General features: G+C 34.9%; 1 protein-coding gene across 3 annotated transcripts in view; it reads right to left on the bottom strand.

The window, feature by feature from the left end:
- The window catches only part of Tenm1 (teneurin transmembrane protein 1), a 559,933-nt gene that overhangs the window by 335,466 nt on the left and 209,089 nt on the right, over positions 1-15,378 (bottom strand). For all 3 annotated transcript variants that reach the window (XM_028753445.1, XM_028754767.1, XM_028754112.1), the window contains exon 4: positions 14,774-15,014. In XM_028753445.1, coding sequence (XP_028609278.1) covers positions 14,774-15,014 — 241 coding nt within the window. The remainder of the gene's footprint in view (positions 1-14,773; positions 15,015-15,378) is intronic.

The following is a 15,378-nucleotide window of genomic DNA, read 5'->3' as shown; positions in this document are numbered from 1 at the left end:
CATTCATGTATCAGAGAGATCATCGCTTAGGAAGTAGGAGTGCTTACTTAAATATATTGTGCTTACTTAAATATATTTGATTCCCATCACCACTCTGCCCTAACAAATAGGCATGTTTAGCTACTTCACAAACCATTTCTTCTTACACATTAGAAATTCTGAAGGTATCTCAGTATTCCAACTTAAATTTATTTCTCATACATAGGCATGTCACATAGAATTACCTAACTCACAATTAATTATAACTCAATTTGTTGGAAAGCTTAAATTATCAGAATTCTTTCAATGGAGGAGCAAGTCACAGAAAGATAAGCCACAGAGTGACAGAAATTGCAAACCATAAGTGATCTTAAATATTTTGCTTCTGTCCCTCATCTGACAGTTAATGAAAATGACGTTATGTTGAAGAAAGAAAATCATCAATGTCATATACTTACTTAATGGCAAAATTGGACTTGGGCTCAAGATTTGTAACTTTGAATCTTGTGCCTTTCCAGTATTCACAGCTGACTATTAAAATTTGCAACAAATATCCTTGGACCACTAGACATTTTATTCACTCCCCAATATCTTTTCAGTTTAGAACACTTTATAATAAAAAATCAGATCTAAAATGACAACTCTGATAAAATTGAGAAACATTTAATTTATTATCATTTGGATTTTAAAAAGTGGATTCATGTTTAAGAGTGATTTTTCAATAAGAATGATTTTTTTGAAAAGTTCTATTTAACCTTAAGTTATTCACCAAATTCAATTACACAGAAGTCCTCCATTTTCTGAGCATTTAGGCTCATCAAGATTTTTATATAAATAGACTACAAACTAGCAAATGTTTATAGGCAGGGAAGATTAGCTGAACCATAAGCCAGCTCACAAATAGACAGAATGGGATAATCTGAAGTTTCCCTTATAGTGGAGACATGGTCATATGCAAAGATTATTGTGCTGATTTTGTAAAGACTTGCATTCCAGTTCCAATTCTTACTCTGTTAATAACATTTACCCAAGGCTCTGTTACTTGTATTTAAATTGGGACTGCTTCCTATCATATTGTCCTTCCAGGGTTGTACAGTCTGAGATAAGATGCCACGTGAAAGTATTTTGGAAAAAATCTATTAACACATATATGCATGTATGCCTATATGTGCACACACACATTTGTACATATATCCAATATATTATTTAAAATCCAAGGTTTTGACTTTGTTAAACATATTTAGCTGTTGAAAGGCAACCAGTAATATGTTGCTGCAAAGTTACCTAGGTTCTTGACATAATTCGCTACAGTAGATGACAAAATTTGAGCGATTGGACTGTCACACATGAAAGACAATTATTTTAATTGAATTCAGGAGAAACAGAAGATTGTGAATATTTTATGCCAAAAGAAATTAAATTTTCTAAGGGGGCTAATATCATGTTGTACTTGATAATTCCATGGATGAATTAGAAGTAGTCATAAGTTAGCAGCAGTTTTATCAATGTAAGCCCTGAGGTGTACATATGTCACTACTGAGTATTTTTATCAGTAATGTGGGACTGCCTAGAGTTCTGTGTATGTATGTCAGATGGAGGAAAGAAATATAGCTTATAATCATGACTTGGCAAGGTAGTTGTTTGCCTTTGAGAATATATGATATAAGTTTGACAGCAGAATTTTAATAAGGGCGGGGGGATTTTAATACCTCTTCTACCACGATACTGACAAAAGCTATTGTTTTGTAGATGGGCAATAGAGGAACTCACAAACTGAATCATCACCATATCACCCTTTGAGAAGTTTAGAGGCATGAACTGTTATATGGGATTGTGTTCCTTACAACCACTTGGTCACACCTGTACTTTTTTTCCATGTTCTTACTTTCTTTTCTGATATTGTTATTTTATACCTCTCATTATTAGAATAAATAATTATTCTAACTCCTGAAGACTTATTTATACAAAGTAATTCTCCTTCTATTTTCCATTTCAATGTATATGAGTGATTTACCTTGACTCAGTTTTGGGTCAGTTTGCCATCCCACGCACAACTGTGGGATGTTTCTCAGATGCCTCCATAGTCCTACTTACTCTATAAACCAAATCTGTGCCACTTCTTATTCACTATTTTAGTAAAACTGGCTGCTTAAAACTTTTAATGGTCAGAGTCAAAGGTCTCTCTTCTCATCCATATTTGACTCATCTCTAACGTTCAAAAATTGTGATTACCACTGCCTTGAAATAATTCTCCTTTCATTTCTATACTCTTAGGCTATTCCTTTTCAGCAATTTTGTCCTTTCATTTAGACCTTTATATCAGAATTCTCAGAATTTAGTTTTCTCATTCTTGCATTAAACTATTTTAATATATCCAAGATGTCATGCATTATTCACAGAAACTCATTATTATATCTATCTGTGAAACTCTTAATTACCAATGCCTATCATAGGTGAGCTCTAGAATCAGACAATATACAATTTTTCCTTGTTTTTTCCCCAAATTTTGTTGTTGTAAGGTTTTCTAGTTGTTTCTTGTGTTCTTAAATTGAGGGAGAGATGTTCTTAGCCTGTATCATGGAGTGTTTTGGAGCTCATTATTTATACAAAGTGGGCCTCAACTCATGAAAATCCTCCTACCTCAATTTCCTGGGTTCTAAAATTACAAGTATATGCTGCAACATCTAGCCAAGAAACACTCAGGTTTAAACTAGATTCTCTATATAATACCTAGTGACATAGAGGAATGTTGTTAAGCTTTTGTAACTATTGGTTTTCAAAAAGCCAAATATGATAAAATGTTTTCTACACTGCAGGCATTCAGAAAATGATAGATGGAGGGGTAGCTCAGTGAGGAAAGCACTTGCTATGCTAGGATGAATAGATGAGTTCAAAACCAAGAACCCACATAAACAGTGATTGACATTACAGCAAGTTAAGAGGTGGAGACAAGAAAATTGCTGGAAGCTTTTAGGTCAGTCAACTTGGCATATATAGTAGCAAAAAATAAAACTATGTGGTTTCAAACAAGGTGGAAAGTGAAGATCCAAACCTACGATCTTCCTCTGACTTACACACACACACACACACACACACACACACACACACACACACACACACACACACTGTTATGTGCATACACTTGAACATGTATATTCACATGTACACACAGAGAGTGAAAAAAGTGACAGTATAGACCTTTTTCTCCCTTCTTATGGACCTACATTAATATTTTCAATTATTAATTAGATGAAAAACTGGATATTCTATACAGATGTCCTAATATTTCTAGAAAAAAATTGCTATCTTTTTTCTACTAACCTCTCTTCCTGATTTTACATATATTCTTTTGTTTACTCTCCGTTATTCTATCACTTTCATGTGCCCTGCAAAAATTTGGTGTGATGGTTGTCAGGGTCAGACTATGTGGTTTTCAGTGGCCTGGAATTTGCTATGTTGACTAGGCTATCCCCCTAGTTCACAGAGATCTACCTGCCCCCTCCCAAGGCCTGGAATTAAAGGCACAGAATGCTATACAAAACAGATACAATGGTTTCATATGAAAGCTGTGATAGGAAATTTGGTATAGCCTGAATGTTAGTCTTCTTTCATTTGTATGTTGAATTCTAATGTCCAATGAGTTAGGATTGAGAGGTGAGATATTTGGATAATTTTTAGGTAATGAATACTAATGTCCTTGCAAAAAAAGAGTCAAGAGAACAAATGCCCCTAGAGAAGGATATAGCAACATATGTCATCTATGAAGGACAGGTCCTCACCATCCATTGCTCACTTTTACCTTGATCCTAGATCTCCAAAGCTCCATAGTTATGAGTAATCATTTCTTCTGTTCACAAATTAAAAGACTAAGAGATTTTGTTAACACAATTTTAAGTAAGACAAATGTGAAAGCAAGTAAAGGGGGAAAAGTTTCTTTGAGTTCTTCCAGATCACAACTAGTCAGTCCACAAGTCTGGTACTATTATCCACTTCTCTAAAAGACTATACTCTCAACAAGAATATAAGATCTTTGAATGTAGGCTTTTCTTTCATTGTGTACTATGCTGTAATCCTAGCAACTAGAACAGTACTGGAACATGGTAGAAAAACAATAATTACCTGATGAAATTTGTTTAAAAGGCATCTGCATTGCATTTAATCCATCATCGCATTTATAATGAACAGTTTTCCATTTAAAGTCTTTCATTATGCATAGTCTTATACCCTCACACCAAAGCTGGGTTTTTTGTTTTGTTTTGTTATGCTTTTTAATAGAATGGAGAAGCAGATGTTACTGCTTATTTGCTTATCTGTTTGCCAAAGGGGGCAATTCTTTTTTGAGCTTTCAAGTTCTTAAATGAAATACGCAGTATCAAGCTTTCAGATGGTTCAAAGATCTGAATACTTAACCTGATTTTATATTCTGCTTTTAGAGCACAAACATTTTTGTGTTGTGGATTAATAAAGAACCAGCTGGTTTCTCCCAGTGGGTGATGTACAGCAGAATTCTTTGATACATACACAGAAACACATACATCTATGTGTGTGCACTCAGCACATACACACACACACACATACACACACACACACACAAACACACACACATTTCTATAGAAAAAATTAAAAGGAAATGTGTTTCTAGCATGTCAAATATATTCTGTACATTCAAGAAAATATATCACACAAGTGTCAATTAACTTGGTATGACAATGAACATATTTATTATGATTAATCAAATAACATTGGAGTAGAGGAAGTGTTAAAAGCTGTTTCTCCCTTGCTGAAAATCAGGCATTTTGTGTTAAATATTGAATTCAGTAGGGAAGTATGCAGATATATGGTGAGAGAAGGCAAAAAGTCAGAGAGATTGATTTGTATATATTTGAATTTTTGGTTGTTTTGCTCATATATTATTACATCAAGCAGTTCACCTCTTTAAATTCCCGGAAAACACCTGTTTACATTTACATTTGGATTGCCAAATAAATCTCCATATAAAATTAGATTTCCTCTCATCTTGGAAGAAATTCCTCTTCCTTATAAAATATAACAAATTATGTTTACTTATGGTTTTATTTTGAGATGAACCTTAGAATATTTTATTTAAAAGCATGTTGAAAAATACTGTCACCAAAGTGATGAGACTGTTGTGACAACAATGGTGTCCAATGTATTGTTCTTTATTACTAAAGCTCCGTTTCCAATAGCTGAAGAATGCATTGAGAATGCAGAATTATCTTTATTTAAATTTAAAATATTCCATATTTATCATTTGTTATAGTCTGACAATATTGCTTGATTCCTGTTCGTGTGTAGTAAACAGGATTTATAGGTCATAGATTAGTTCTCAGAAGTATTTTCCTGTCTTAAAATGAATCTTTAAATCTGTGTCTGAAGATAGATTTGGCTAACCCCCGTGCTGTTCAAGGATCAGAGCATGAGGAATTGTTGAATTTAAGCACTGAATGTGTGCATTCCAAGGTTTTTTTTTTAAGTCATTATTAGAGGAAAAACTTATGTCTGTAAATCTATTTTTCTATTGCAAATATCCTACAGAAAAAAGCTACTTATAAATCTTAGGTAGCTTTTAGTAGTATTTTATAATACAGAAACAAAATTACCACTAGATAGCTTATATTTATGGGTTAATATGTAAAAGGTATTATTTCAAAGTATTTATAATACTGCCATCACTGTTAATATTTCTTCCAAATGTTTCTTTTCCCAAAGACAGACACTAGGTCTAGAAGTATGATAACAAGCATTAGTCACGTGGATTTAACTTCTGTCTTTAGTCTTTGCCAGTCACTGTCTTATTCACCAATTGTTTTTGTTCGTCTTTTAAAAAATAATCCTTTACATATGGGCCTAAAGCCAATAAAGGCAATTAGTGTCACAGCAAGGTATAGTCATCTGTCAGAATATGCTAAAAATAAATGGATAGACCTTTCCCCCACTCCTCTGGGCAGGCATAGCTGCTTCACATCATTCTGTATTGCCTTTATTAGCTGATGTGGCTATTCTTTTCTTAATCTCACGGTCTTCCTAGCATTGAAAAATTAACAGCAAACTTTTTAACTAGGAATTATTTTGGTGGAAAATCAATGTTATGGTCTATACTCATCATTCAAAATAAATAAATTACCTTTTCAGGAGCAGGGCAAACAAACTTCCATGGTCTTGAACTAGCACTTGGCCAAATATTATGATGAATAAGAGGATATAAACTGAGTTAGGAAGTTGACTTGAGAGACATGAAAGAGCATAGTTAAGGGAAACAATAATAGTGAAAATTGTCTTTAAAGGAGAAGTGGCATGAAAAGATTGAGAAACTAAAAGAATTGCAGGTTGTCAGTTAGCTTTTTGATCGTACCACAGAAAGAAAAACTACTTAACCAGATTTTAAAGTGTTTCCGGCCACATAAACTCAAAGAATATGTGGAGAGGATTGAGGAGCATACAAACAGGAAAGCAAAATCAAATGAAAACAAATATGAAATTCTAAAAATATAGAGAAAACTAAAAGAAGGGTACAAATCACATATAAGTACTAAAGCATACCTTGTCACAGTTCATGGGATGTGAGTGAGTAATGAGCCCATTTTTAAGATGAGAATTCTGAGGTTTAGAATTCCACAAATTGCCATTGGCTGAATTATGTAAGCAGAATTCAACTCCAAATCTAGTGGCTTCTACAATCTACTCTTGACAGCTTTTTATTAAAATGGCAAAAAGTCAAAGCCACATGATGCCATTGAGATGGAGGTGAGGGTGATATGGTGTACATAGATTTCCTGAAGAACAATTAAATCACCAAAGAATTGCAATCTCTAGTATACCTATGCATAAGCCCCTTGATAAAGAGAAACAGCAGTTTAACAACAGGGACTGTAGCCTAAAATTTCCATTTCTCATTTATAGCCTAAAAGCCATACCTTTGGGGTTCCATAATGATTATCTCTTATTAGCATCAGAAGGAATACATTTTACTACATAACTGACAACTGGTCAAATGTGTTCAAATGCACATGGTAGGGAGAAGGAGGATAACAGGAAGACTAGCAGCTATGCAGCTATCATGACTTAGATAGATAATGAATGTGCAGATGCATGAGTGTGAATGCCTTTTCCTCTAGTTTTTACCTACAGCCTTGTGATATGAGAATGAAGTGATTTTAAGCTAATTTCTGTGTGGAAGCTTCCTTTTTCACTTGTTTTTGGATCTACCCTGATGCTTCCTTAGCCATCCCTATTTCCACCTTGGATCAATGAGATCAATTGCCTCCACGGATTTTAACTTTGGGGTCACATAGCTTATAACACATTATTATGGAATTCCTATTCACAGTTTTATTTTACCTTCACTGTCACAGAAAAGCAGTAAGTAATGCATAGTGAAATATGCAGATCCTAAGCCTATAGCTAAGATTAAAAATCTAATGTAGACTTGTTAGGCCCTAACATTGTGGTGCTTTACAAAACACTTTAACTTGATGTTTATCAGTTTCTTCATTTCTCAATTGAGGACAGTGGTACTAAAAGTACCACTTCAAGATATTCATAGAAACATGAAAGCAATGTATGCATAACGACCAAGAACAGTATGCATGCCAAAGTGCTATACTTTTAGCTAATATTGTTGTGGTTAATTGCAGACTATAAGGATCTGGAATACAGAGATGCTTGGAGAAGCCACAGAGAACCAGGATCAGTAAGTGTTTGGTGAATGTCTCACTCTACAAGACATGTTCAGTAAGCCATAGACACAGAGATATTTATGAATAGTTGATTTTTTAGAACAGATTGAAGCTAATGTGGCTCTTTGAACTGTAGTGACTCTGAATTCCTCTCTTTGTCATCTGGTTCCTGCCTGTATCTTAAACCAAATTGAAAATGATAATATTTAGTTCATACTTTCTATGTTCCTGACACTGATCAGATATTTTACAAGTATTTTTTTCATTCAATTCGTGAGACAAACTCACAATTGTAAAGCCTGTAATTTTCTCCATACTACACTTAGAGGAACTGAGGGTGGTGGCAGCTAGTAATATCTAGGCTATGAGAATGTTAACTCTCTTAGTCTAGGGATGTTGAAGTACATATCCTTAAGTATATCGTTAACTCTCTCTGATTTGGTAAGATGCACATCCTTTGGTTGAAAAAGATAGATCATCCAAAATGTTTTGGTACTGACACTGCTGAGAGAAGAGCTAGAAGAGTAGGTAAAAGGTTGATAGCTAAGGAAGGAAAGGTTCCTAGCAGGGTACAATTCGGAATGTAGTGGGTTGTTAGAGCATTGTTTCCCTGATTGATGGCAAGCAGGTAGCAATCCTAAAGCTGCTCTGGACATTGATTACAAGGCAGTCTCACTAAAGTATGCAGTTTTTTGACATAAAAATACAAAAAAAGGGAGTACGGCTCTAAAGACTGGAATAAGGTGATGACAGTGGATATTTTATGTAAAAGAATAGCTAGAAAGACAGTATAGTAAGGATGTTTTTACTTGGGGGAGAACATGAGCAGAAAGAGAAAAATACTTTTAATTGGATGAAGAAAGAAATTGAAAAGGAATAAGGAGAATTTGTCCTTGTATTATTATTGTTGTTATTATTACTACTATTTATCAAGTGCTTTGTGAGTTCATGGCTGCTCTAAGAACATTGCAAATTTAATTTATATAATTCTTACAATATCCATATAAACCTCATGAAATAGGTTTTACTATCATCTTTATTGTATAAATGAGAAAACTAGAGCATGGTGATGCTGAAGAACACATACAACGACACATCACCTTATATGTAGTGGATCAGAAGTCTATACTGAACCATATGTCCATATGAAATACAATATTTGTTAACTTACAACACAGGCAGAAAAGTGCCAAAAGAGAAATTTATAGTGAACAGAAGTGATGTACTATTTACCTAAACACAAATATATGGCAAACTCTCAACTTCTTGAAGACTGTATATCCCAGGAGGTAGTGTAAATGAAATGTGGGTAAGTAGCTAAAATATAGAGGAATTTGTTGGTTAAAGCTTTTGAGAAAGAAATTATTTTATTTTGGGCTTAATGAATAGAATATGAAGCTAAACTCTTAGACTTTAGGAAAAGAGGGTTTTTTGTTTGTTTGTTTGTTTAAAGTGCAGTAGGTAAGGTTTCATATCCTGAGGTTCTTTAAAATGGAGATCAGAAAGTTTGTAAGTGACTGAAACCTGTATGTCTCTACTATATCTTCTCCATTTAGCTTCAATATCGGAAGGGCGTGTATCTAAATAAGGGTATGTAAACCAGAGATATAAGGTTGTAGAACGTATAATGAAAATAATGCCAATAATATTAACATCCAAAATGAGCCCAAGACTTGAGAAAACACTAGGGATTATAGCAAGGTTGTTTTGTTTGTTTGTTTGTTTTTCTTTGTTTTTGGTTTTTGTATGTGTAGAACAACCAGACCAAAGAAAAAGACATATGCAATTGCTATGGGAATGAAAGATTAGAGAGTCCTTTCTTGACTTCAAGCATTCTTTGCACAATGGACCTAAACACTTAATACGGCAAGCAAGCATCAGTAAATACACATTAATGCACAAACTTGGGGTTCATTAAAGCATTTGAGGCTAGGGAAACAGCTAAGTTAAGAAAGTCCTTGCTATACAGATTCAAGGACTTGAGTTCCATCTCCAATACTCATGTTTAAAAAGAAAAGCCAGCTATTTGCAATTGATAACTACTGGGAGAGCAAAACTCAGTTTTCTTTTATAGACTGATATTACAGATAGCAACCATACTCTTTGGGCTCAGGTGTAGTTCTCTCTCTCTCTCTCTCTCTCTCTCTCTCTCTCTGTTGTTCTGTTTTGTTTGATGGTTTGTTTCATCTTTGCTTTTTTTTTTTTCATCAGAATGACTATGGATTGGGTAAGGGGAGGATATGGGAGGAATTAGGGGAAGGGAAGAATATGATCAAAATATATTGCATGAAAATTAATTTAAAATGTATAAATAAAATGAAAGCCAAATAATTTGGTGTGCATTTGTTACCCTAGTTCTGGGAAGGTTGAGAGGCAGATGCTTGAGGTATGTTGGCCACCAGAGTAGGTAAGTTTGCAAACCTGAGGGCAATGAAAAACCTTGTTTCATAAAGCAAGGTAGATGGTACCTGAAAAATGATGCTTGAGCTCCCCTCCTCTCTCTCCCTCCCTCTATCGCTCCTTCCCTCCCTCTATCCCTCCTTTCCTCCCTTCCTCCCTCCATTTCTCTCTCTCCCATACAAACACAAATACAGAAGGATATATATATATATATATATATATATATATATATATATATAACTTATCACACAGAAGTTCTACATATACAAAACCATTTCACTATTCTAAATACATTAATATTCTATACCAAAGGAGAGAGACGTTCTGTGGGCTGGATTACATACCCATTTCAGGGACTGTGACACAGGTAAAATGTGGTAGAAAACTGGTAATGGTAAACAGAGACATTGGTTTTGAAAACAAAAAGGAAACATAGTCTCCTTACGGAAGAGTATAAAACATCATGGGATTAATGTAGAACAAATTATAGTTTGAAAATGTTTTTGATGAGTTAGCAAAAAAAATAAAGATAGAAACTCTGAGAAGAAAGTATAAATTAGCTCAAATGTATTCAGGTTACATAAAATTGCCTTCCAATTTTTGAGCAGTTATTGGATTGGCAGATTGGGGCAAAAGTAGGTATACTGCATGTAGATATCACCAAGACATTTGGCAAGATCTTTTATGGTATGTCTTTGAATAAGGTGCAGAAATGTGGGTTGTATGTTAGTAGTAGTATGCTGCCTGCCTGATTGCAAAGACAGCCTTGCAGAAGTGTTTCTCATGGCATTCTGGAGAGCTCTGACAATATGCTGGTCCTATATCCATTTTATCAGTGACTTACATGAAAATCTCACCATCTCGCATATATACATTATCACGAGAACAAAATATCTACTTTGTACAATGGAATTAGAATTCAGCTGCAAATATACGTTCTATATTCGATATTCTATATTCTGCATTCTGCATGCTATATTCTATATTCTACATTCTATATTCTATATTCTGGATGAAATCAAATTAGAATAGGTCAAGGTTCTAAACCCTGAAACTGCAGTCTAACACCACTGCAGTTTTCAAATACATAACTTAAGAGGCTTCATTTATAGACTATATAAAATATGATCTAGCCTTATACTTTATTATAAAGGCTTAGAGACTTAGTTACTAGTGCTGTTAATATGTATCAGCATTGTCATGTATCTATCAAAATGGATAATATTAGAGTAGACAATATTAGTAGAAATGATGGTTAAACAAAGGAGACAGCTTGATCATTGGCCATAGCATAGAGCTCTGGATACATGAGTCAAGGTAACTACTAAGAATACTATTTAAAAGGCATGTGATATGCTGCCAGCTCTTTCCCAACCAGTAATCTTAGGAATATCTTGAGAGTGCTTGTCAAATGCCTGGTTGGTGTTCAGCACATTATTATTTCTTTTAACCACATGGCTTTCTGCTTGGCCCTAGTCTCAGTGGAGTGAGGGACTAACTCACATGGTTTGCTAAAATGCTTAAATCAGGGTATATAAGAGATGACCTGGGCTAATCAAATTCCCATTTAAAGGCTGTCAAACCTGAGTACCACAATGAAATGAAACAGTTAGCAATAAGACAAACAGCTGAAGGAATGCAGTGAGGGGTATTAAGAGGTACATATGCAATCCTGTAGTGAGGTGGTGAAAGTGGACACTAGTAGACAAAAATAAAAAATAAAAAATAAATAGAGCCAACAGCAAGAAAAAGCCACTTGATGAAGAAAGCAGCAATATATGTCTATAAACTTTGACCTGTCTTTGGGTGTTGACCAGTGTTTCCCGAGTTTCCAGGGACTAATATACAATTGAAAATGTGTGTTTTTCAGGGAAACCTGAATGACCTTTGCTCTCTGAAGCCAGAGAAACTAATAAGCCTCAGGACACATTGAGCCTTAGACTTTAGATTCCAAGAGCAGTTTTCAAAAAGTGAATGTGCTTTAAAAAAAGATATCAGGAGTGGAAGTTGAAACCCAGAAATAAGAGGAACAAATGAAGTAATTGGGGAGACACTTAGCTTTAAATATATAACAAACTGACACATAAATAGTGAAGTTGAAGAGGGGTTCTATTTGGTGAGCTCCTAAACTTAAATAAGGAGTAATAATAGGCATTTGGAAGTGCTTGACTTTGGTTAAAAGGAGTCTTCGAATAGTTGTCTGAGATAGAATGGAATGTTTTAGTTATTAGTCAATTCTCTTACAAGAGATACACAAACAGAGGCAGGCAACCACTTAGTAGGGATAAAAATGTCACCTTTCAAATGTGTTTTACAATGTATGACATACATATTGTAGGTTTTTGTTCTTTTTAACACATGATCATGGTGAGCAATTTCCGGGGGTGTACTAGTAATGGAAGCCAGAGCCTAAGTGCTTTCTCCAAGGGCAATTTTGTGTTTATTTTTACAAATGATGAAGCAAAGGCTCTAAGAGGTCCTTTTATCTAGCTTGTGCATAAGTTACTATGCTCTTACCCTTTATTGACTAAGCATGTAATGAATATTTTTCAAGGATAAAATTGGAAAGCTTTAGTTAATCAGGCTAGTAAGGCTTCCAAGTATTTTTAACTTCATTTTTCTGATGCTGAATATATTTCCAAGTGGACTAAAAAGGCTCTCTTCTCAGTATCACATGGAAACTTATGTTTGTCTCTACATCTTAGGAAACTGAGACCAATTAATACATTCCTTGCACAGATACAGAAGGTCCGTGGGTGCAGTTTGTACAAACATGCCTAGATGTACATTTCAAATAAGAATAGTTTTATTTCTCAATTTGCCTGAGCCTGTCTCCACCCTCCTTCCAGATTTCCTGTTATTTGTCTTCCTGAGGAAGGAACTGTGTTATTTGACAGAACAGCTAGTTAAACATATTGTACCACTGTTTCCTTAGTTATCGCAAGCCCCACAGATGAGTCGAAAGGAGAATGAGGGAGATACTTCTGTTTAAAACTATAAAGATATCTATTATTATTTAAAAGTTTTTCATTTTATGTGTTTACTTTAGGAGTTTTGCCTCATATGTATATTTGTGTACCATGTACATGCCTGGTGCCCAAGGCAGACAGAAAATGGTATCAAATCCCATGGGACTAGAGTTACATGGCTATGAGCAACCTTGGAGTTGGGAATTAAACCCAGGTCTACTGGAAGAACAGAGAATTCTCTTAACTGCTGAGCTATCTCTCCTGCCCCTGAAGATTTCCTATAATCTTTACTTCTCTCACTTTATACATTTTCTCCCTTTGATTATAATAATAATAAGAGGAACAAGGGGTAGGAGGATAAGGAAAGGAATGAGGATGAAATAAATGTTAGATTTTATCACAAAGCACATATATTTGTATGAATTTCTCAATAATAATAAAGAATGCACAAACCTTATCATTACTGTTATTCAAAATCTGTTGTCTTCACCACAGGCACTCACTACTACCACTGTGTTTTCTATTGGAAAGTAGCATAAGAGTGGCTTATAAAATGTCTTAATCAAGTCTGTGGTAAATGATACAGTTTTCTGGATTGAGGCCACAGCACTTTCAGGGTGTTAGTGGTGATACTTGCTGATGCCCTCTAATTTAATATGCTACTAAGGAGGAAAACCTCATAATGTGAGTTTATTAGTCACTCCCTTTCTGTTATGATTCCCAGAGGATATTAAGATAGCAGTTCATGCCAGACATTGTTTATTGACTGATATATTATGAATGTTGTTTACATAAAATTGTCTTTCGAAAATAATTAAGACATAAAGAAGTCAACAGAAACTCCTGGAATTTGACAGCAGAACACTATGCTTTACTGGTTTATATTTTCCTATGTTAATAGAAAGTAGCATTTGGGTATGTGATGATGGGGATTGAATTCGGGGGTCTTCTGAATGATTGGCATGTGCTCTATTGCTGAGCTATACTGCCTTCTCTAAAAACTGTAAATTTTTAAAGAATGACAGGAAATAGTGAGTGACTTCTCGGTTAATACTACCTAGTGCCAAAGTGCTTTTCCTGCTCAAAGGACCCAAAGCTGTACAGGAGTAAAACTTTGCTCACAATAAAATCTTAAGGAGTGAATCTAGAAACTCAGATATATGACATGACAGAAGTACAGTGCCTTATTTCCCTTCAAAGAGTCATGCTACTAGAACACAATTTTCAAGTTACTTATGCATTTCCTTTTTCTTATGCAAACTCTTTTAAAACTATTAGTAGGCATCTTTCTTCTCAAATGATTATTATAAGAAACAACATGGCAATGACTGCTATTCATCCAACTGATTTTATGTTATTTATTTATTTGTTTATTTATTTTTATGTAATTCCTTGAAACACAATTGATTTTCATGTTAAGGCTACAGTGACAGTTCAGATCATTTCATCATTTCAGTTTTGGTGAGTGTCTGAAAATGAGGTATGTATACACTGGGATTGTATCTTTATACATACATCTACAAGGATGTCTGTGAATATACCTGAATCATTATTCCTTGTGTGTCTATGAAGGGATCTGCCCTTTTACTTATACACCTGGTTGTGTATAATGGTACATGCTTGTGTTTCTTTGTAGATAACTAACTATGGTGAAAAGAGTTCCTGCAATCAATTGAGTCATCCTCTGTCAATATTCAAGTATAGTAGGGTGAGTAATAGCTTAAGTACCTGGTCTCCAGTGGTATGTTACTGTTCAAGACCCAGCTGTTATGCAGATGAACTGAATCCTGTGTGCTGGTTGGAGGAGCAGGAGCAGCTGGGCTGGGCTGGCTGCGGGTAGTCATCGATCTTCTTTGTAGCGAGTCCACTGTAGGAGGTGGCTTCCTGGCACAGGTACAGGCATGTGGAGGAGGTGGTGGTGGTGGGAGGGGTCTGAAGGTGAACTGGTTGTGTGGGCTGCTTTGCATGTCTAAAATTGAGAGAAGAAAAACAGCCAATAAGGACTTACTCTCTTGCTTTGGGAATACAGCATGACACACTCACTGGGGTTTCAGATAGTATAACCTGTGAGGTGGAAGAAAAAGTTGGAAGTTCATCTGTAAAAATATCACTTAGGAAAGCACTTTCACAGCAAGCGTATGAAATGTAAAACATGCATATTTGCATTTACATGTAAATTCTTCAGGAATACACCAGCTAAAAGTAATCAGGCCACCTCCCACAATGGAAGGGAGATGATTTCCATCAGTTGCAAAAAAATAAAGAAGATGAAGAAGAAGAAGAAGGAGAAGGAGAAGGAGAAGGAGAAGGAGAAGGAGAAGGAGAAGGAGAAG

This window comes from Grammomys surdaster, unplaced genomic scaffold (assembly GCF_004785775.1).
Source record: "Grammomys surdaster isolate TR1022 unplaced genomic scaffold, NIH_TR_1.0 60, whole genome shotgun sequence".
Taxonomy (NCBI): domain Eukaryota; kingdom Metazoa; phylum Chordata; class Mammalia; order Rodentia; family Muridae; genus Grammomys; species Grammomys surdaster.
This window is presented reverse-complemented; position numbering and strand designations above follow the sequence as displayed.